The 20,513-nt window shown below is 38.6% G+C and overlaps 2 protein-coding genes across 6 annotated transcripts in view; one reads left to right on the top strand and one right to left on the bottom strand.

Moving 5' to 3' along the window:
• The window catches only part of MYOF (myoferlin), a 69,930-nt gene extending 66,297 nt beyond the window's left edge, over positions 1 to 3,633 (bottom strand). For 3 of the 5 annotated variants that reach the window (XM_084524903.1, XM_084524905.1, XM_084524906.1), the window contains exon 1: positions 2,450 to 3,095. In XM_084524903.1, the coding sequence (XP_084381029.1) occupies positions 2,450 to 2,537 (88 nt within the window). In that variant the 5' untranslated portion in view covers positions 2,538 to 3,095. Of the gene's footprint in view, positions 1 to 2,449; positions 3,097 to 3,357; positions 3,432 to 3,582 lie in introns of those variants that run through there. The other 2 variants (XM_084524907.1, XM_084524904.1) reach the window with 2 other exon arrangements.
• Positions 3,634 to 3,845: 212 nt separating this feature from the next.
• Positions 3,846 to 19,292, top strand: CEP55 (centrosomal protein 55). Its single transcript, XM_084524908.1, has 8 exons — positions 3,846 to 4,334; positions 5,243 to 5,527; positions 8,089 to 8,154; positions 8,931 to 9,072; positions 11,032 to 11,348; positions 12,979 to 13,050; positions 13,837 to 13,962; positions 16,682 to 19,292. The coding sequence occupies exons 1-8, from the start codon at positions 4,161 to 4,163 to the stop codon at positions 16,886 to 16,888; spliced, it is 1,389 nt and encodes a 462-aa protein (XP_084381034.1). The 5' UTR covers positions 3,846 to 4,160; the 3' UTR covers positions 16,889 to 19,292.
• Positions 19,293 to 20,513: the final 1,221 nt, after the last annotated feature.

The following is a 20,513-nucleotide window of genomic DNA, read 5'->3' as shown; positions in this document are numbered from 1 at the left end:
GATGAAGTCTGTTCTCTACATAAATAAAACTATACTAACACATGCACGTTAGCATATAAAGTGTTTTCAGTGTCACTTACATACTAATACCTGTAGGTTCATGGCCTGTTTTATGATATGGCTGTGAAGATCTAATCCTGAGAGATACTGAGTATTTTCAATGAAGTCTTAAGATTACTTAACCTTGACATGAGGGGAGGCTATGTAAGCTCAATTTTGAAAAAGCTAAAGAAGAAAACATTGTTTAACAAAATGTGAACTTCCAGAACAATTTTCTGTCAGATAAGTAGAGTACTGTACTCTGATACTTCTCCATGAGTACTCCACAGTGCTGAGTCAACCAAGAACATCAAAACATGCTGCAGGACTAACTTGGGCTTCTGAGTTTCTTTCCTGTCTGGGAAATAAAGCCCCAGGCTTTTTTATGTCCTACCCAGGAGCCATGATGGGTATGGACTATAGCTAAGGACCACTGCCCTTTGATGCACACTTTCCCAGAACTAAGACCAGTTTTCTATCTCCACACACTGGGTGACGGGGAACTGGCTGTATGTAAAACACCTCTACAAACAGCCAGCCAGAAGTTTGATGTATTTCAGACACGAGGCCCACTCCCTTGCACCTGCCAACCAGCTACTCCAACTACAAATTAAAACAGAGCTCCCCAGCAGCAGCTACAAGCCTGATGCTTTCTGCTCCCTTCAAACAACTCTCTACAGTAAGCAAAAGAACTGACCTTTGCTAGGTAGTATAATGACATAAAAAGAAGTGGTAGGTATAATGATAAATTACATATTTTAATTGGAAATCTGTCAAAATTATGAAGTTGCATTTAAGATAATAGTTAACCATGTTTGTAAACGCTAACAATGCCAGTTGTAGAACATAAAAGATTAAATGTCTGATGCAAAACTCCTGTGTCAGAGTAACTGCAGGACTGAGAAATCCAGCAATACATAAATACATAAATAAATAAAATCTGTAAATTATACTTCCTGGGTAAAAATGAATTGTATTAGAGCACACAGGAGAAGCAAAAGATATAGGCAGGAATTAAACAGATCCTTGAGGCACACAAAATAAGAGATTACATAAGGCAACTCTAGAGCATAAAACTACAGGAAATAGAGGTGACACAGAAAGGCAAAAGTGAGACAGGAAAACAAAAAAAAAAAAAAAAAAAAAAAAAAGGACAAGAAACCGAAAAGAAAATATGAATACTTATGATACAGCAGCAACAAATGGAGCAAGACAAGCAATCACAGTACACCAATTCACTGATTTTTAATGGCAATTTTTGCAGGGCAGATGAAATCATATTTAAGAACTGGGAAGCCCAGAAGCTCCTGAGACAGGCTCAGCCATTTGTCCTCCCTGAAAAAGGTGGGAAAAAAATAAAAAGGGAATACCACATCCTTTTTCTGAAATAAAGTATCTGAAATTATTTTGGAAGTTAAGAAACTGGATAACTACTGCCTCTTCCTCTTCCAGCCTCCAGCAAAATGTCATGATTTCATACTTGGTTTCTGAAGGTGGTAAACCCTTGCAATGCACTTACATATTATAAAAAACACCATTGCCATTTCACTGCACAGTTAGGAAACTAAGTCCCCAGGAATAAAGATAAATTTGTCACAGTTCTGTTTAATGTATTACATAGTCCAAAACTGCATGGATGTTTCTGCACCTTTAAGATAAACCAATACCTGAAATGAAATTCTTTTAGTCTACACATGAGAGGAAATGATGGCAACAGGTAAAACATATAACAAAATATCATTACCTTTATATATTACTTATAAATGTAAAATTATAACATTTTATCCTTCTCCCAGATGCATTTAACAATTAAAAGCTCAAAATGTATCCTCATCCAAAATGTCTCTCTTAAGACAATCTTTAAATTGTCTTAAAAGGAAAAAAAAAATAAAGTACAAACCAGATTGTAAAAAAAAATAACCCTTAGATCTTCAGTAATTGTACTACTGTTTTTCAACATGATGGTAATACAGCAATAAACCAGTCAAATCAAAGGTAAATTGGTGTAACAACAGTATTGTTAGTGAGCAGTGGCTGGGCAAAGTAATAAGACAGAGGACTGATTTTTCAGATCAACAAGGAACAAGGTAATTTAAAAAAAAAAAATAAAAATTGAAAACGTATTTATCTATACAGCATAGCTGAGGTTTTTAAAGCAAAGGACTAATCCTTTGTAAAAGCTCATAAAATCTGGATCTAGCAACAAATGCTGCAGGCCAGAAAAAAACAAGGCACTCCACCCAGTTCAAACCCCATTCAGGTAACTCCAGTCTCTGCAATTAAAAAGTCTTCCCTGACATCACATCAGCTGTAACTTCATGAAAACACTTTCAGAGATTTTCAAATTCTGACATAGAACATTATCCTTACAAAACCTCCCCTCCCAAGTACGTTTATGAGTTTTCCTTACCTTTAAAAATAACAGAAACAATAGGATCTGGTTTCCCAAACTTGGTTTTCGGGATATTTGTAGCAGATTCCACAATGACCCGAAGCATTGTTTCCAGCCTTGACTAAATGTCAATTGTTACCAAAGAAACTGAAGGAAGTCTAAGTTGCAAACTCCATAGTCTCTGGACTGAACTGCTAGCAGGAAGAGGAGGCAGGGAATAGCTCGCCCACAGTAAAGAAAGTCTATGGGTGGATCTGTGACGGACTAGCTCCTGAAGGCTGTGAAAAAAGTGCCTGTAAATTGACACCAAGTACTGTGCTGTTGCACAAAGGGGCTCTGACTGGTGAGATCCAGTAATAGAAAGGGCACAGTGCAAAAACTGCAGATTTCTTTTGTTGCTTTGATTCTTACACTGGGTGACAAATATCTCGTAAATTACCAGTGCAAGAATAAGCTTAAGCAATACATTAAGCATGACTACAGTAGTCAAGATACACCCACATCTGTCTCTTGCAACACCGAGGCATTAAATTTCATGACAGCGTTTTTCCTCTTCATTTTTAGAACTTCATCATTTGTAAATGTTTTCAGCCTACCTCCCTGTCTGCCTGTAATCAGAAACACCCGTGTCTGCAAGAACAGGCTAAGGGCTCCCCCTTCAGCTGTGCTCTGGAACAGCCACGTTTTAATCCACTGCAGGTGGCGCATTTAATTCGGTGTGTTTAGTAGATCTCTTAAGAAACGACTAGAATACACATTCGTAAGTAAAAAAGATACAAAAAAAATAACACAAAACACCAACAAACAAACAAAAACAAATACGTTCAAATTAATAAGCGGAGGTAAGAGCCTGCGTATCTCAAACACGTACTTACTGCATGGGCTTGTGTTAGGATTGCACTATGATGAAATTCGGTGAAACTTACATGGCATGAACAAGAGGTCTTCGCATAGAGCTGCCCCTTTGCCAACATTGTAGCTTCTCTCAGTGGTGAGCCAGCTGTAAAAGAGAAGCGGTTCACACCGCTTCCACAAAGCCTATTAGACGAGAGAGGAAGCTGGAGCCAGCGAGACGGAGCACAACGAGCTACCCACGGACACAGGGCAGCGTTGTAGCAGGGGCCCCACGAGAGCCACGCTCAGCTTATCACCTTTGCAGCCAAGCCCGCTGGCGATCACATTTTAGACACCTAAAGGGACAGGGAGGGCGTCAAGGGAAGGAGAAGGAATCCAAGGGCAACGTGCCCAGGAACGGAGGAAGAGGAGGACGCAGAAGCAGAGCAGAGCACCGCCACAAGGCTAGCAGCCGCCGCCTGGCCCCGGAACCACCCGTCAGGCCGGCTGCCCTGTGAGGGCATTGCGGACCCCTCCAACGGAACGCTAACGGCCGCTGCGCGAGGGCAAACCTGCCCCGAGCACGAGGGCGGAGGCGGCAGAAGGAAGGCGCCGCTGCATTGGTCAGCCGGACTGCTACACCGCCAGCACCAGCCAATGGGATGCCTCCTCTCATTCACCCCACGGAGAACCCAGCTGCATCCCACCGGCCCTTAACGGTCGCCTAGGCACAAGCAGCACGTGCCCCCGCGGCCGCGACCGCGCCCCCTCCGCCCTTCCGCCTGTTTTAACCCCCGGGAGACGCCGTAGCTCTGGCTTCGCGGGGCGGGCGGTGTGGGCGGAAGTGACGCTGAGGCAGCCGCGGGATTCAAACTCCTTTCGGTGGCGCCGGGCGATGAGCGTCTGGGCGGGCCGGGAGCTGCTGGCGGGCCGCTGGCGCCGCGGGCACGGCGACGGCCCCGGCCCCGGGAGGGGCGAACGGGACGGTGTGGCGCCGAGGAAGCCCCCGGAGGAGGCGGTCGCCGCGCGGGGCCCACTGGCAGCCCCGGAGAGAAGCAGCCTGCTGCAGGTGAGGGCTCGCCTCTGGCTCGGCGCCTTGCTCCGCCGGTACCGCCTGTCCTCAGGCGTCTTCCAGCGGCGGCTGGGTTAACGCGGTCGTAGGTCAGCCGGCCGGGCATGGGAACGCTGAGCCGTGAGGTCCCGGTGTGCTACGTGCAGCAGGCAGTAAGGGTGCTCCCGGGAGTGCTGAGCGCTTACTTGAGTCAGGCTCCCATATTTCCACTCGGCTGCAGGTGAGTAAAATTGTAACTGTGTCCCCGGGTGGTTCCATTGCATCCACTGAGCAGGAGATGGGGTACTGCAGCTTCCACACCTCCTGGTGCATCAGAGGTAAGCCTGTGGCTGCAGAGAAAAGCGTTAGACTTCTCATGTGATGGTATCAGGCTTTCTAGGATAACTAAGCTTTAAATGGAGTCTTTCAAAGGATGTAACAGACTAGGCACAATATTTATAGGCTACCTTCACAACATGCATCTTGACAGACATTTTTAGATAGCACATGGTGTCAGTGTTTTAGTTCTAGTGAGCACTGTGTGTTTTCTTCAACTCCCTAAATGAGATCCTGTAAAATAAAGTATCACCAACTTTTATTTTTAACTAGAGATTCTTGTACTGCTTGCATTTTCAAGTCCACATACTGTAGTGATTCACATTCATATACAAAACTACTAAGTCTGTGAAATTTGGTTTTCTGCGTTATTTCCTTGTTTCATCTGCTGTAGACTGTCTTACCATCATCTGAAATGTTTCAGGTGATCATTGTAGCACTTTCTGTTTTACTAAAAAGTAACATTCTAAGCTGACTAAATGTGAAGAGAAGCTTTCAAAGTGACTATTTTAAGCTGTTGTAAACTTGCTAATTCTATTGCTGTATGCAGACACTTACTCATTTGTGCCACTTCTTTGTGTTTCATTTAGAAAATATTTTCTCTTGAAAAAGAAAAACAAAAGCACAACCATCTTCTTGGAGAGAAGGACAAAGAAATTCAAAACCTAAAAGACAAGCTTAAGTCCAAGAACAAGAACAGTGAAGTCTCCTCATTACAAAGTCAACTAGAAGAAAAAACAAAGGAAGCAGAAAGGAGAGAACAGTTACTTAGTTCTCTATCAGAAGAAATGAACCGGTTAAAGTGTAATTTATCCACTGTTACTGCAAAATGTTCTGAGCTTGAAAACAAAGCCAGTAATTCTCAGGTATCCCAGGTAAGCACTGAAAAATAGTGAAACTGTTTACATATTGGGGTTGGAGCTTGCATCTGCTAAGCACCAGTGCCTGTTATAAAATGGGATGAGTCTTTACTCTTATTACAAATCTTCATAAAAGATTGCAGCATGCAACATGATGAGGAATCTAGACTGAACACTAAACAAGCAGTCAGGGGGTGCACCTTCAGGTAAAACAGCTGATAATTCTGTACTGGGAGGTCCCTTCTTCAAGCTGCTGTGCATGTGGGTATGGCAAGTGGTATGACACGAAATGGCCCACAGTTGCTTAAGCAGATATGTGCCCTTCTTGAATACATATGCTCAATGGTTAAGCAGACTGAGATGGCATCAGTAATAGTGATGGGGCCTTAAAAGAACACTAAACTCATCACCTAATTAATTCATGCTCAGTGATGACAATACTTCTCCCTGCTGTTATGAATCCTCATCTGTTTCTTGGTTAAAACTGTCTGCAATTTACATGGCATAATATGTGGGAAATGCTTCAATGTAACAAGGTAGGAGAGGAATAGTGAGTTGTTGACTTCATTTAAAATGCTAAATAGCTATGGTGTCAGGTACTTGGCTGCTTTTACAGGTGCATTTAGTTTTCTACAGTTGCTTATTCACCCCTGCCTGTTCTAATGCTCAGTGGGAAATGCAGTACCTCCGTAGGGAACATGGAAACTGCTGCTTTACAGGAGGTGCAGCTAAGTTCTTTCCAGTTTTAACCTATAGATGGTGCTAGTTACCCAAACTACATAATGAAATTGAGTAATTTCTAGAAATTCAGCTTTAGTTGATAATACTGCATTATTCAATGTGATGCAAATATGGATCTTGGGAAATATTACTACAAATGTAATGTGCTTACTTCCAATTTCAAGGGGCTTTGAACCTTGTTAGACAAAATTAATGTCTTTTTATGCTATCTTTGTCAATGGACTTATCTTTCTAGTACTCACTACAGGAGTTTTTCGTCTAAACCATAACAATATCAGAACTGAATCTCTGAATATGAAATTAAAAGCCTCTTGGTTCACTCGAGAATATCAAGTTCCTTTCTGTATGGACATTCCTTATTGCATTTAGCATGGTAAGCTGCAGGTAGTTGAACTTCAGTAGCAATACAGTATAATATTCTGACTCTGCAGAAAGGTTTAGAGGTGTGCCAGAATAATAGGTCATAAAAAACAAACAAGGGCAAAGAATCCTGTAGTCTACAGAATCCTTCCTGGCATTGAATGATGAAGACCACCACTTGCTATCTGTACCAAGTCTGCAGCACTGATGTGAGAAATACCAAGTGGTCTGCTAGTTGGAGGAGGTGTATTTTTCTTTCAATCTGATGTATAAAATATGAGGATTAAAGAGTGTAATTATAACCTACCTGTTAGACAAGGTTTCTTTTTGGTTACGTTAGAAATTGGGCTCTTTCTCTACCTTTAGAGTAGCTTCCTTGCTGTCACAGTGATGAACAGAAAGAAGCCTGAAGGTAGCAAGATATATTGGACAGTTATAAATTGGATTCTCATTACCAAAGTATGTTTAATTAAAAATTATATTATTTTTTACTGATGTATCATTGAAGGACAACAAAACTTCACTGACTTTTTCACTGAATGCTTTGGGGAACTTGAAAGTGAGTTCAGCAATGTTCCTTAAAACTGCTAGGGGGTATATAAGCAGTGGGTATACTCTGAAGTAGAAACAACAGTTGTATGGCTATGAGGAAGTGGGGAAGTTTTCATTGATACAGAGTTCTAGTATTTACAGAAATAAGTATCTGAGCAATTGTTGTGGATCTAAATCCTATTAGAAAGCACTGAACTTTAATAACTGCATTCAATATGCAAGATCTCTTATTTTTCCAGCTGTAAAACTGGTTCTAGCTCACTCTAAAACAGAAAAACTTTGGGGAAAAGTAGCTTGGATTTAGGTAGTAACCTACATTTGTTATTAAAGTTCCCTCTGCCTTACCTAACTTCAAAAAACTTTCTATTGAGTAGTGAATAAACATGCTTGCATGGTTTCCCAGTTAATCATAATTCTATGGTAATCACAACGAAGTTGTTGAGCTCTCTAGCTTAGCCCAGTGACTCCTATAGGTCTGCTTTATTGTCAAACTGGTATTCTGAGGATATGAAAATAGAACAAACACATTTTGTTTTATTTAAATAAAACCCGATATATCAAAATTTATCAAAAGCTCTCCTATACCTTTCAATTCTCCCAAGACAGAAGTTCAGTGAAATATAGTCTTAGAATATATTTTAATGTAACTGAGCTTTAGGATTATTGAATAAACAAAATTTAAATCTGTCCCATATTTTCCAGTAGATATTTAAAAAAAAAAAATCTATTAAGTGGTTTCCTCCATAACTTAGATCCTTCTAAACAGACTATGAAGATCTCTAAATGCAAGTGTCAGATGTATGAATCTTTTAAATTTTAAAGTATACTTATATTGTTTATGGTCTTAATAGTTACATAGAACTAGTTTTACTGTTTCATTCTTCTATTTTAAACAATGCTAACTGATTATTCTTTGTTTGCAGGAAGCTGTAACAAACAGCACTGGATCATCAACTAATCTTAGTGAAGTAGAGAAACAACTGAAAGATGTAAGCTTTCTGTACAACACACCAAGGATAAATAACATATTAAAATCTATAAGAATGGGAACTATTACCATGTTTTTGGTAGACTGGGACCTCAGAGTTTGTTTTCCTCTAAAATACTGTAACAAATTATTTTGTGAGAAAGCAATCAAATAATGAAGGGCTTGTGAAAGACATTTCTATAATATTGCAAATCTGAATCTATAATTGTTGAAAACAGTCCTTGGAACAACAGAACATAGTGGCTGCTGACAGAACAGAAATCCCAAGGCACGTGGTCTGTCAACAGAACTGATGTTGTCTGGGATAGTGTAAGGTTAGATTTTAAGCCTCCTGAGGTCCCTTTGAACCTCAGTAATTCTATGATCTAATGAGATATAAAATCTATGTACTTGTTCTTAGAAATTTTAAGTTGTAGTTATACAGTTTTAGTTACATATAAAGTAATAGATCCTGATGATGAAATAGAAAATGAAAGGATAATTCTTCATTATCTGGGGCACGTTTCATGAAAGTGTTTAGTTCCAAGTCATTTCCCTATTCCTGCAAATATGCCGGTCAGAATTTAATATTGTTGCAATTTAACTTATGCTCAATGACCCACATCAAGATGTTTTTTTTTTTATCACACAGAGATAACTACAGTTTACAGAGGAATTAACTAACTTTTATTTAAACAAATGTATAACACCTACATTTTTAAAGAAATGAAACTAACACATTAAATCTGATAAAAACAGAAAAGCCTCTAATAGTTTCTTCTGTTCCCTTCCATGAAGGCTCTTGAGAAGAACCAACAATGGCTACTGTATGACCAGCAACGTGAAGCATATGTCAGGGGACTGCTTGGAAGGATCTTTGAACTTGAACAGAGGTCAGAAATAGTTACCCAGCAACAACCAAAAGAATCTAATACAGAAGGTATTGATTTTTTCCATGATTGACTCAAACCACAATTTTCTATAGAATACATTTTCCATGAACTATAGCATATGATGGACTCTTTTCACAATATTTTGCTTTCTTAATGTAAAATTTAAAATTTTGTGCTTTATCTAGCTGTTACTTGATCAATATTTCTTGTTCCTATCTACTTCACCAAATGTTTTTCTAAAGCCTTGACAGTCTATTGGCCACCTTTCTGTTTGCAGAAAGTGTTGAGGTAAATATACGTATATACCAGCCTTCAAAGTACACTCTCAGCCTACATAAAGGAAACATTAAGAATTTACTGGCTAGGTGTGGATCAGTCTCTTTTCAAAATAAATATTGTAAAAGTGACTCAAGACTGGCACGTTCTTTATCCATCTGAGAAGTTCTTACATGGCATGAAGACCTGTGATTGATTTTTGGCACTTATCCAAAACAATGCTTTGCGATATGGATATGGTAATCTCTAGCTTGCTTTTATGTGATGCAGTTCCTTATTAGCACCATCTCAGTACCATGCATTCAGATTGACCTGAGTCATGCTTGACCAGCAAGTGGAATAAAATTAAAATAATCTTGAGCAGAAGAGCTAGAAGTTTACTTCCCTTTCTTATCAAACTAATCTCATATATGCTGCAACTGGTCTACAAGGTAAATTCTCTGAACAGAACTAGCCTCACCTACAGTAAGAGTATACTCACAGGTACTTGCTGCTTAGTAATTTGTTTGCAGTGGCTTGGTTTCTCTATTGGTGCTGTTATTCTTATGGAAAACAATAAAATGTCACCTTAACCTTTAGTGCTGTTTTAGAAATCTGTTTTTCTAGTATTTTAGAAGGAGGAATATTGAAGTAGCTCACCAGAAAAAGTAACTCAGTTACTGAGGTCAAAGCTTTCTCATCAGAGCAGCCAGGAAACATGGAGTAAGAGGATTAAAGTTCCTCTTCAAACAGACAGTAGTAGAGATCAAAGATGAAGAAAAAAAATCTAATTTAACAAATTGAAAGTAGAAATGGCAACTTTTTTCCAAGGAAAACCTTGGTATCTCTCTGAAGACCTTGCTACCTTATAAAGGAATATTGTTAACAAAAAGCTAAGCCTTAGCTTATGTTTTCCTTAGCTTGAAAACATTCAAGCAGGAAAACTTTCCTAGTAAATTATACTTTGAAGTACATGAGGGAAGCCTTCAACAAGAGAAGTACCAAAGTCAAGAACTTCAGAGTGCCGTAAATCACCAAAGCCTTTTTAAGACAGCATTCCTTGTTCTGTTCTAGGTATACTTTGTATTGCTTCTGAGTTCTTGCAGATTGCATCTTCCTTCTAGTTGATGAGCTTTTCTTGGGTGAACAAGCACTGACTTCTTGAACATCGGTTTAAGCAATAGTCACTAGCCAAGAAGCAGATGCCTTTGATCAAAAGTCCTATCCTAGTTTGCTTTAGTTGAAATTTAGAAATCAGTGATAGCATTTAATTTGAAGACAGTCTAACAGACAAATATTCTGTCTTTAGTCAATGACAGACCATTGGAACCCCAGGGTATCTCTGAAGTGAGAGTAATGCCAGAACCTTGCCTAACATGCCTAAATCTGGAAGTGAGATTTCAGTGCCTCAATATAATGCGTGAGGTTATATAAGAACTGTTTGTGGGATCATGCAGTCTGTGTAGTCAGGGCAAATGATGTAACATTACTTCCTTGACTGTTATAGCAGCTATAGCACAGTATGGCGTGTGAAAGTAGAGCTGCTCTTTTCCTATCTTGAGAGAAGATTTTTCTCCCTTAGAAGTATTGAAAGTAGTTTTAAGTCCAACTTGGTGATAATCTGAGCTGTGTAACAGCCTAAAATGTCAATTTATTGTCAATATGCTTTAAAATGCTATCAAGGATTTGGTGCTCTGATTTTTAAGTGATTTTTTTTCCCATGTTACTGTCTCTTTATTTGTCTCATTAAGGTCATCTACCAGAAGAAAAGCAAAAATATTATGACCAGCTGTTATTAACTGCTAAAAGTGATCTCAAGACTGAAAGACGCACTATAACCCAGCTGAGATGTGAACTTCATGAATTCAAAAATAAGTATGAAGAAACACAACGAGAAATAATGAGTTTAAATGACTTACTGCAGTCCCAACAGGCTGTTGAAATGAAAGCTCTAGAAAATGAAAACAAAATAAAAGGAGAAAAATTGCAGAGACTAAAACAAGAAAATGAAAGTATTAAAGTACAGCTAAGAGAAGAAAAGGATAAGTCTGAAGAACTGCTATCTCAGGTAAGTGGATGGATTTGGAAATTGAAGATCATTAGCAAAGATTCAAGAGCTGAGAAGTCATACTCACTTGCTCTGGTAGCTGCTCTTTATATACATCTAGACTCATGTCCTTGTGGTTAAAACTGAGTTCTTTAATACTGATTTAGGTCACAATCCAAAGTTTTGTGAGATTTACTTGTTTAAAAATGTTCTAGTTCACTTACCTTAAGAGTCTTGTGGGGTGTAAGAGGAAGTGAGAATGCACCATTGATTTTAATCTGGCTTCATCTTGAAGGCTATTGGTGAATGAGAACAGAAAAAGTAAAAATTCAAATTAATACAGGCCATTTTATCATGTGGTCTGAACTGGGATGTTGCTATTAGCTGTCAGCTGTAATTTCATATTTGCTGGGTAAGTAGCCATGTTCCCATATAGTGTCCCCATCCAACAGCTGTAGCATGCAGCAGGTTTTTTCATTCAGATGTGTTGCTGCAATAGGTTTTGGATATATTGTCACAGACAATAACTAAGCAAGCATATCAGACTACTGAGAAGAAATGGCCAGATAAGCAAGGGAAGGGAAGTTATTCCTGTTTTGGACAGCTATGGTAGAAACCACTGACAAGAGTTCTGGAACTTGTCACAAAACTCAAGAAGTTGCATGTGAGGCAGGCTGTTCATTATACCTGGGTTTCACTGTTACCACATCTGTTTCTCTATCAGGTTCGAACTGTTTGCAGGGCTTGCCTGTCTCCCAGGGAGTAACTTGATGACTTCAAGTTAAACAGTTGTTCGTACATGTAGTTTTTGATTCTACCTTCAATTTTCCTGAGGTCCATCGTTTTTAACCCCTTTGGGTTAAGAGTTTTTCCATCAAAATAGGGAAAACAAGTGTATATTGTATGTTTGGATAAAAAAAATGATTATTTTGGAGTAGTAATGAGGACTTTGCTACCTTTCCTATGTGGACAACTACTGTAGTATCTTGAAACAAAGTACTCTTGTTAGCATCACCATGCCAACAAAAACTTTTTTTCTGGGCATGAAATCATGATTACCTACTGGTTGAAGAGAACCTGGATAGTTCTCCTTGAAGGTCTGCCCTCAGGGCATCCAAATATGATACACCTGCTACTTAGAGAAGTTTGCAGTCAATAGCATAAAACAACATAGAACTGAAATTTGAAATAAGAGGATATAACTTAATAGGCACCAAATTAGGTTAATGGTAGAACATCAGTTTAACTCCCTAAAGAGGCTTTTGCAGTTACTTAATCCATTATTGTTGAGTATTTTCTAACTTTCTCACTTAAATATAAGGATACATTGCTTAACTTTAAAAAAAAAAAAAAAAAAAAAACACATATGTTAGTTGAAACATGTATTTTGCGTATTTTTGTTAATCACTAGGAATTTTTTTGTTTAGCTATAGTATTAACCTACATTCTTCCCCCTCAGTGCAGTGATAACACTTCCCTGGGTTTTCCCCAAGGAAGTATTTAAATTGGGCTTGGCTGTTGCATAACAGGCATGTTTTCTGCTCGTACTGGCATACAAAAATGTAGCTCCATTCCTCTCTAGACTAATTGTTTCAAGTTCGCTATCTATTGTATGTGGAAATTGCTTGTTACATGTTCTTCTGCCTTGTAGGTACAACTTCTTCGTAAATCATTGCTCAAACAGCAGGAGGAACACACTAGGATAGCTTTGTTGGAACAACAGGTACCCAATTACATGTTCAGATACTGGGTTGATTATTTAAGAACCTGATACTTAAATTGTTATATGCAGGAAGGCTTTCTAGACTAACTTTTCAAGTTTAAGAATAAGTGCAATATTGAAGTAATATTAGACCTAAATATGCAATTAGGGGTGATCCCTTAGTGCTTCTAAAAATTCTGACCTTTGTTGAAGGAAATCCCTAACCTTTTACAGGGGAGAGGCTGCTACAAAACCTGATGCTACTTTCCACGCAATTGCTTGTTCAAATAAATAGAAACTGTATAGCCTTAAATTAGGTATGGGAAACATCCTAAAACCATTCAGCTCACTGAAATCTGTAACATACTCTTGATAGTCATTGACATCTTTCATGTTACTGATTCTTTTCCCAACTACGTTCTTGCAGATCTAACTGATGTCCTTGGAGAATGTTATCATACTTGCCAAGCTTGGGTGTAGTGTTATTCATGTACTCTTTTCAAACTGCTATAAGAAAGATCCCTGAGTAGGAACTGGCATTTTTATTGAACATGTACTACATGCTCTTCCATGTAAAATCTTCAGTTTAAGACTGAGCTCAAATGCGCTCTAACCAAAGTTACCTTTGACTCCACCTCTACAGACCTTCCTAATTGGGCATGTATGAACTTTACTGAAATGAAAAGAACAAGTAATTTTATCCCACTTTAGGATATGATTGCTGAGTAAAACTTCAAATGGATAAAGGGGCCCACACACATGCTTAACTCTGTCTTTAATTCTTTAATTTTCCTTGGGGATTGCCAGATCCAGATATGTACTACAGACTTTGAGAATGAAAAGCTAGACCGCCAGAACTTGCAGCATCAGTTAAACCAAGTCCTTAAGGAACTGCGCAAGGCCAGGGAGCAAATAACCCGGCTGGAACCTTTGGTATGTACTGGATAACTTGCAGGAAAACTCAGATATGTTGCATAAATGAACACTTCTTCACTTCAGAGTGCAGTTAATGTCAACAGATTTTGACTGCAGGTGTTTACATCTTTTAAATACATAGTCCTAAGATGCGGAACCATATGGTAGCTAGCAAGCTATTGCTGTATTTTTCTACAGTGCCGCAGACAGCTTGTACTGCAGAAGGAGATATAGAAAGGAAGAGATATAGAATAGTCAAGAGTCCTCAGTAGCAATTTGTATCGCCATATGCAACAGACAAAACTACATACACAATAACAAAGCTGTAGCATGCTTCTACTGGAATTTGCTGCTAGTGGACAAGGCACTACCCTTAAATGTAGTTGAGTTCCTGCCCAACCCCCATTCTATACACCCACAATATAGAATGGGTGTGCCACAAGAAGTGGATCTGCCTACTTCCTAAAATGAAAAAGAACACTTGTACTGAGGGCAATGGTTTGCTACTTATATAAGCCCAAAGAAAGCCACCTAGATTTGACTATCTGATTCAACAAATTTATAAGGAAGGATTATATATCAAGCAAGTCACTGTGTAACCCTGACACAGGGTCTTGTAAGATTAATCGTGACAGTTCTATTTAGCTATTACCTACAGTTCTGGATTTATTTAAATGAGATTCAGAACAGAAATCCAATGCCTCTGTCCTTCATTAGATCAGGTCTGAGGCTGCTGTGCTTCTTACAGAGAATATAAATGCAAAAGCTCCTAACCAGTTGCAGAGCAGAATAATTCTTTTAACTCTGACAAACTGTTCTCCCTCTTAGTTGCATGCAACTTAGGATTCATTTGAGAAAGTACTTCTGAGATACTGATGATCTGGATGTGTTCTTGTCCCTGTGAGAGCCTCGCTAGCTAGGATTGTAGTTGCTGCTGCTGCCAACAGAGGCCACTAGAAAACCTTTTGGCTGCCAGGAGCAGCAGCTGTTTAGCTGAAGTTCGTGCACAGCAAGGGGAAGCTGTAGTACTCTTTCCCTGTGTTAAGTTGGCTGGCTAACTGCCAAATGGAGAACCAGGTGACTGTCTCTTCCTGCTTGGAAACTGTCCATGGTGTCAGGTGGAGAAGAGGAAAACATGGAAGAGTTTGGGAAGGTAGCTAGGCAGAGGCAGTCAGCATCCCCTATAGAGGGGGTTGGGGTATTTCATTAAGGAGGCATAGTATGTATGAGTGCCTAGGAAGACTGTTGGGGAAGGGTTTGTTACAAAGGTGAAACAAATTTCCTTTATATAGGTACACCTATACATCATGTTGAATTCCCTGGTATGTGTATGGGCATATTTTTAGAAATTTCAAATGTAATCTAAAACAACTTCCAAAATAAATGCAGCTTAATTTTTGAACACTGCAATTTTTATTATTTTAATGTTGATATTAAGCCCGGAGTCCTGTTGTAACAAGGTTTATTTCCTTCACTCTTCCTTCCCCCCTCCCCCCCAAAAACAAATCCACAGCAATATGTAAACAAATGTATTATAAAATGGTTAAAATACCTGCTTTTTCTAAGAGTCATGCTCAACTGTTTCATATTTAGTGTACAGCAACTTTGCTTTTTTTATTAGGATGTATATGAAAGCTCTAAGAAGCCTAAAATGCTGTGTATTAGCAGTGATAATATGGGAGTCTGAGGCTTGCTGTCTCAGCTTTCACCATAGCTGCTTTCGTTATACCTTATGAACCAGTGGCAGGAATCGCATTTTATTCAGTGGTCCTTAAAGAGGAAACTATTTCAAAATACGAATGTTGTGTTGGGTCTGTCTGAGCTGGAGTCACTTTTTCCCTGCAGCAGCCCACACAGGGCTGTGCTCTGCACTCGTAGCTGGAACAGCACTGGTATTGCTCTAGTGTTGTCTATTACTGCACAGAGCTGGCACAGCATCAGGACTCCTTCCAAGCCCCCAAGAGCCAGCAGGCTGGGGGCGGACAAGTGATGGGGAGGGGACATGGCCAGGGCAGCTGACCTAAACCAACCAAAGCGATATTCCATAATGCCTGATGTCACACTCAACAATAAAAAGGGGGCTCTTGTGGGGAAGGGGGCTGTTCCTCCTGAATAACCACTGTGTATTTTGAGGCCCTGCTTCTCAGGACATGGCCGAAAGGACGTGGCCGAACATCGCTTGTTGATGGGAAATAGAGAATTTTTTTCCCCCTCTCTCTGTGCTTCCACACGGACTTATTGTTTCTTTTGTTTCTTTTTCTCACTATTCCCTTTCCCTTTAATTAAACCTTTCTCATCTCAGACCTCGAGTTCTGTGTTGTATTTTCTCCCCCTTCCTCTCTGAGGAGAGGGGGAGTGAGAGAGCAGTTGTGGTGGAGCTCAGCTGCCCACCTGAGTAAAACCACCACAAATGTGCACTAAATAGTGACATAATGTAAGTGATGTACTCTTATTTGTTTACTTAATCAGACATTGTGGAAAGTTTGCTTTAAATAGCCTGCAGAAAAGCTACCTGCAATCTAATTTAAATGCAGTGTTAAAATTATACAACAGGCCCATATTGCTCTGTGTTTTTAATGCAAGTAGCATAATTGCCTTTAGCCATCTTTAAAATTCAATCCTTAGTGCTGTAACATGCATAATTTGTGTGCCATTAAACATCTTTTTCCCTACATCTATTTGACTGGGACCCTCTGATGCATATTCCAATCCCTCACTAAAGATTCTCCTTTTCCAGAAACTCCAAGAATCTGGATGTGTGGAACCACAAGGAGACTTGCAAGCTGCTTTTGAAGAAAAGATGACAGTGTATGACAGAAGTCCTCCTCAGAAACATTCAAGTCTACTTGATGAAAGTTTTCTCGAGTGTCCCAGATGTAAAGTGCAATATCCAACAAGCCAGCATAGAGAATTACTAGCGCATATTGACTTCTGTACAGCTTAAGCTCCAAATGAACTTCCTATATTTGCTCTTTATATGCCACCAGTATACTATCTTGCAAAGGCAAAAGATTTTTGTAAAGCTCTTCTTTCAAGGTTGTAAAAAGGACTACTAGCATTTCAGTTCAAAAAAATTAGTAATTTATTTGGCCTCATATTTCACCTGACATTTGTGGAAGCAGCTACTGCTTTCCTTGTTTCAGGTGGAAATATTCATAGAATTAGGAATATTTTCAAATAATAAACTACTGACATATTTTATTGCACTTTTAAAAATAAGTAAAATACAGCTATTGTGTCAGACATTAATACTTTGCATATCCAGTTCTTGGCGGCTGAATCCTGACTGCTTGTAGCAAAAAAGACTTGGCTATAGTATGTGCACTACACACACACGTATGTAATGTGTCACATCTACATATACAAACTCAGGAAAGTCTGCGTTAACATGTCTTTGCTACTTTAGATTTATTTTGAAAACATTCTAAGTAGCATTTTTCTGAACTGCAGTTGGGGTGACCTGGAGTTCATACAAAAATGTTGACAATGTGCAAGCTCTTCTTATCATTCATCATTGGGTAAGCAACTTCTTAGCAACTGTGAATGTGATTGGTACTGAAAAAACCTTCCATCTCAGATGCTGTCAGAAACCAGTTTGGAAATTTTAGTATCCAAATAAGCTGAAGTGAACTTCAGTTTGCACTTCTGTATTTTACTGGTTCAAGTAGGAAAATGTCAGTTACTAAATTTGTTTTAGGTCTTCCATTTTAAAAATGCAGATTTGAATAAAGTACTCCAGTGAATTTGGAGTGTTGCTATTTCATACCAGCACAGAAAATGCCTGTTAGTGTTCAAGAGGTGTTTAAGTAATGCCGTGATCAGTACGCTTTAAATTTTGGTTAGTCTTGAAACAGTTGGGCAGGTGGACTAGATGATCTTTGAAGGTCCATTCTAACTGAACTACTCTCTTCCAAAACAAGCTGGCAATAACTTTTTGCAGTTAGTCAGCTTTTGTCAGTTTCTAATTGTTTATTGATTTGCAATCACATCGCTTTCTTCTAGCATATACTGTAAACCTGGGTCTGTTGCTAGCACTTTCTTCCTTTAGTAAGGTTCAACAACTATTCCTTTCATGGGAATGATAAAAGTGAGGAAATCTTAAGGCACACTAGCTAAAGCATTTGCTGCTTTTAAAATTTTATGGCTTGCTGAGGCCAGGAAATTACCTACACACAGCCAGACTCCAAGGTGTAACTTTCTCTGGTATACTGAATTGAATGGCTACCTGGTGTCAGTTTTTTCTATTACAATTTACTGTAAAATTTTGTGCCTCAAACCCATAACATTCTCTCTACTCTTTAATGGTTAAATCTTTTACATATAAGTGTGTTTTCCAAGTTTTTTTTTCTAATTACTATTATGATATTATGTTGTTGATAAAGCCAGTGTTTGAGACAGAGATTGTATTGTCACTTTTCAATTTTAGTGGCTGTCTCAGGCTAATCTTTGTCTTTGACAATTTGGCCAGAAAACCTGCTGCTGCTATTTAGGGAAGATGTGATGAACAAACGAGTGAAGTAAATTATGCTTTGGAATCATAAGGTTTTGCTATGATGGAAATTCCCTTAATTTCATGTTCTCCTAAATACCTTTTAAATGCAGGATAATAACGGCACTTTTCATTCCAGCCTTTGACTTTAATCTCTTATTAAACTACTTTTGGAAGTTTAAGTTGTCTTTTAGCAGTGCATTAATCAGCTAGTATTCTATTCTCAGTTGTATACTCAGCATGGTTTCTGCAAGGAGAAATTCTGATCTTTTATGTATTATAGATGAAATAAGTTTGCCTGCCACAGGTCAGCAGTCTTCTCTGAAGTAATTCTGAGGCTTTTTTAAATTAGCCTAAAACACTTGCTCATTAGAAGCTGGTACTGTAGAGGAGGACTGAAAGGTAGCAGCTCATTAGGTGGTCAGTTATTTAATATGAGAGTGAGTACATTCAGATGAAGTTGATAAATTAATATCCTTTAAAATAAAATTAATATCCTTTAAAATATTTTGTGTTCTTCTGAACTCTCACAACATGTTTAGATGTAACTAAGCACAAAAAAATGTATTGATAAAATTATGTACCATCAATGTTGTGTATGTTAAAAACTAGTAAAATGACAGTCTCCAGTGTCAAAAGTCCTACTTTGAAGGCACAACCACAACTATGTAATCATTTACAGGATTACAACCAACTACAGAATGGTAGTCAGACTCTTTCATAAAGCATGTAGGTGATATCACTGCCTCTTTTTTTGACCCTGTTCTTTTTTCTTACATTAAGTTAATCAACGTATATTGAACCATTCTACTACCTCCTCATTATTTAAGTGCTTGTGCAACTTCATCTCGTACTCTTGTTTTTGATTAAAAAAAAATAAAATAAAAATAAAATCTTTCACATAGGTATTTGCCAATGACTGCTCTACTGATGTTTAGGCAAGCTATATAATAAACCACTTCAACTACACAAATAGAAAGTGGCAGGGAAGCCATAGTGCCTGTTAACGTTGTAAAAGCATTATGCTGAAAAGCACAAATATTTAAAGACAACTGTTCGTCACTGCTTGGCAGATAACACTAATGTGAATGGTACAGTGTCTTCAAAGCAATTAGGGGAAATATTGCTCTCATGATATATCTGTGGACCAAAGCAGATGTAGGTGAGCGATTACAAGCAAGGAAAAGGTAGCAGTACAGGAGTTTTAGGCACTTCCATTTTAATCTGCTAATCAATATAGTTTTCACATCTTGTAATGTGATTGAGCTGTTAAGACTACAGTGACAGCTGTGCCTATAGTTTTATCTTAATTATAATCAATTATCATACAAAAAGATACAATAAGAGATTAACACTATTGTAATACAAGCTATGTTACATAGTTTGGGACTACACAACTCAGAATACTACTTGTAGTAGTTCTAAATCTTTTCTCTAATTTGAAAAATATAGAATTAAGTAGCCAAGTGGATCTATTCCCTGCAGTAAGGGAATGTAAGGATGATCCTGTTGAAAGTCTGTGTGTTAAAAACTTGGAAATGTTGTTGCTTTGAGGGTCTGTTTGGGGTATTTTCAAGGCACCCGTCAAGGCAAAGCATATGTCTACCAGTGAAGGACAGTGCAGGACATCCCTGAAGTCATCCATGCAGCTATGTTGTATGCTATGATGGTTGAGGATTCTGGAGTAGGTGGGATTTTAAAAGACTGGGAAGAAAATAAAGAAAAGCGTGATGCCAAACAAGGAAGAAGAAAAGAAGTCAAGGAGTTTTAGACCAAATCAAACTAACAAGAAGAAGAAAGACTATCGTAGAGCTGGCAGTACAAATCTCATCATGTGTTCTCCATTTCCTTACTGACCAAGTGCTATGGATCAGGAAAAAAGCAAAAGATGTGCTAACATGGACCTTCTGTTTCAAATGCCAGTTTCTTAAAAATGCAGAGAAATACAATTATTTCTATCTTACGCCATGGATGGCACAAGTGACTGAAAAGCTGTATTACATAATTAAGTATCAATAATTCACAGCTACTAGAACATAAGTACAGCTAAAGTTGTCTTAATTCTGACTGACATAGTCAG

Source organism: Aythya ferina (genome assembly GCF_964211825.1).
Source record: "Aythya ferina genome assembly, chromosome: 7".
NCBI classification, from domain to species: Eukaryota; Metazoa; Chordata; class Aves; order Anseriformes; family Anatidae; genus Aythya; species Aythya ferina.
Note: the sequence above shows the minus strand (reverse complement) of the source record. Positions and strands in the feature narration are given on the sequence as shown.

What these genes read in the sequence shown, in the direction of transcription:
- CEP55 (XM_084524908.1), top strand. Translation starts at nt 4,161, where the DNA reads ATGAGCGTCTGGGCGGGCCGGGAGCTGCTGGCGGGCCGCTGGCGCCGC. An exon ending in TAGAGAAACAACTGAAAGAT is followed by an intron (nt 8,155 to 8,930) that starts GTAAGCTTTCTG and finishes CCTTCCATGAAG; the next exon opens with GCTCTTGAGAAGAACCAACA. An exon ending in TAGCTTTGTTGGAACAACAG is followed by an intron (nt 13,051 to 13,836) that starts GTACCCAATTAC and finishes GGGGATTGCCAG; the next exon opens with ATCCAGATATGTACTACAGA.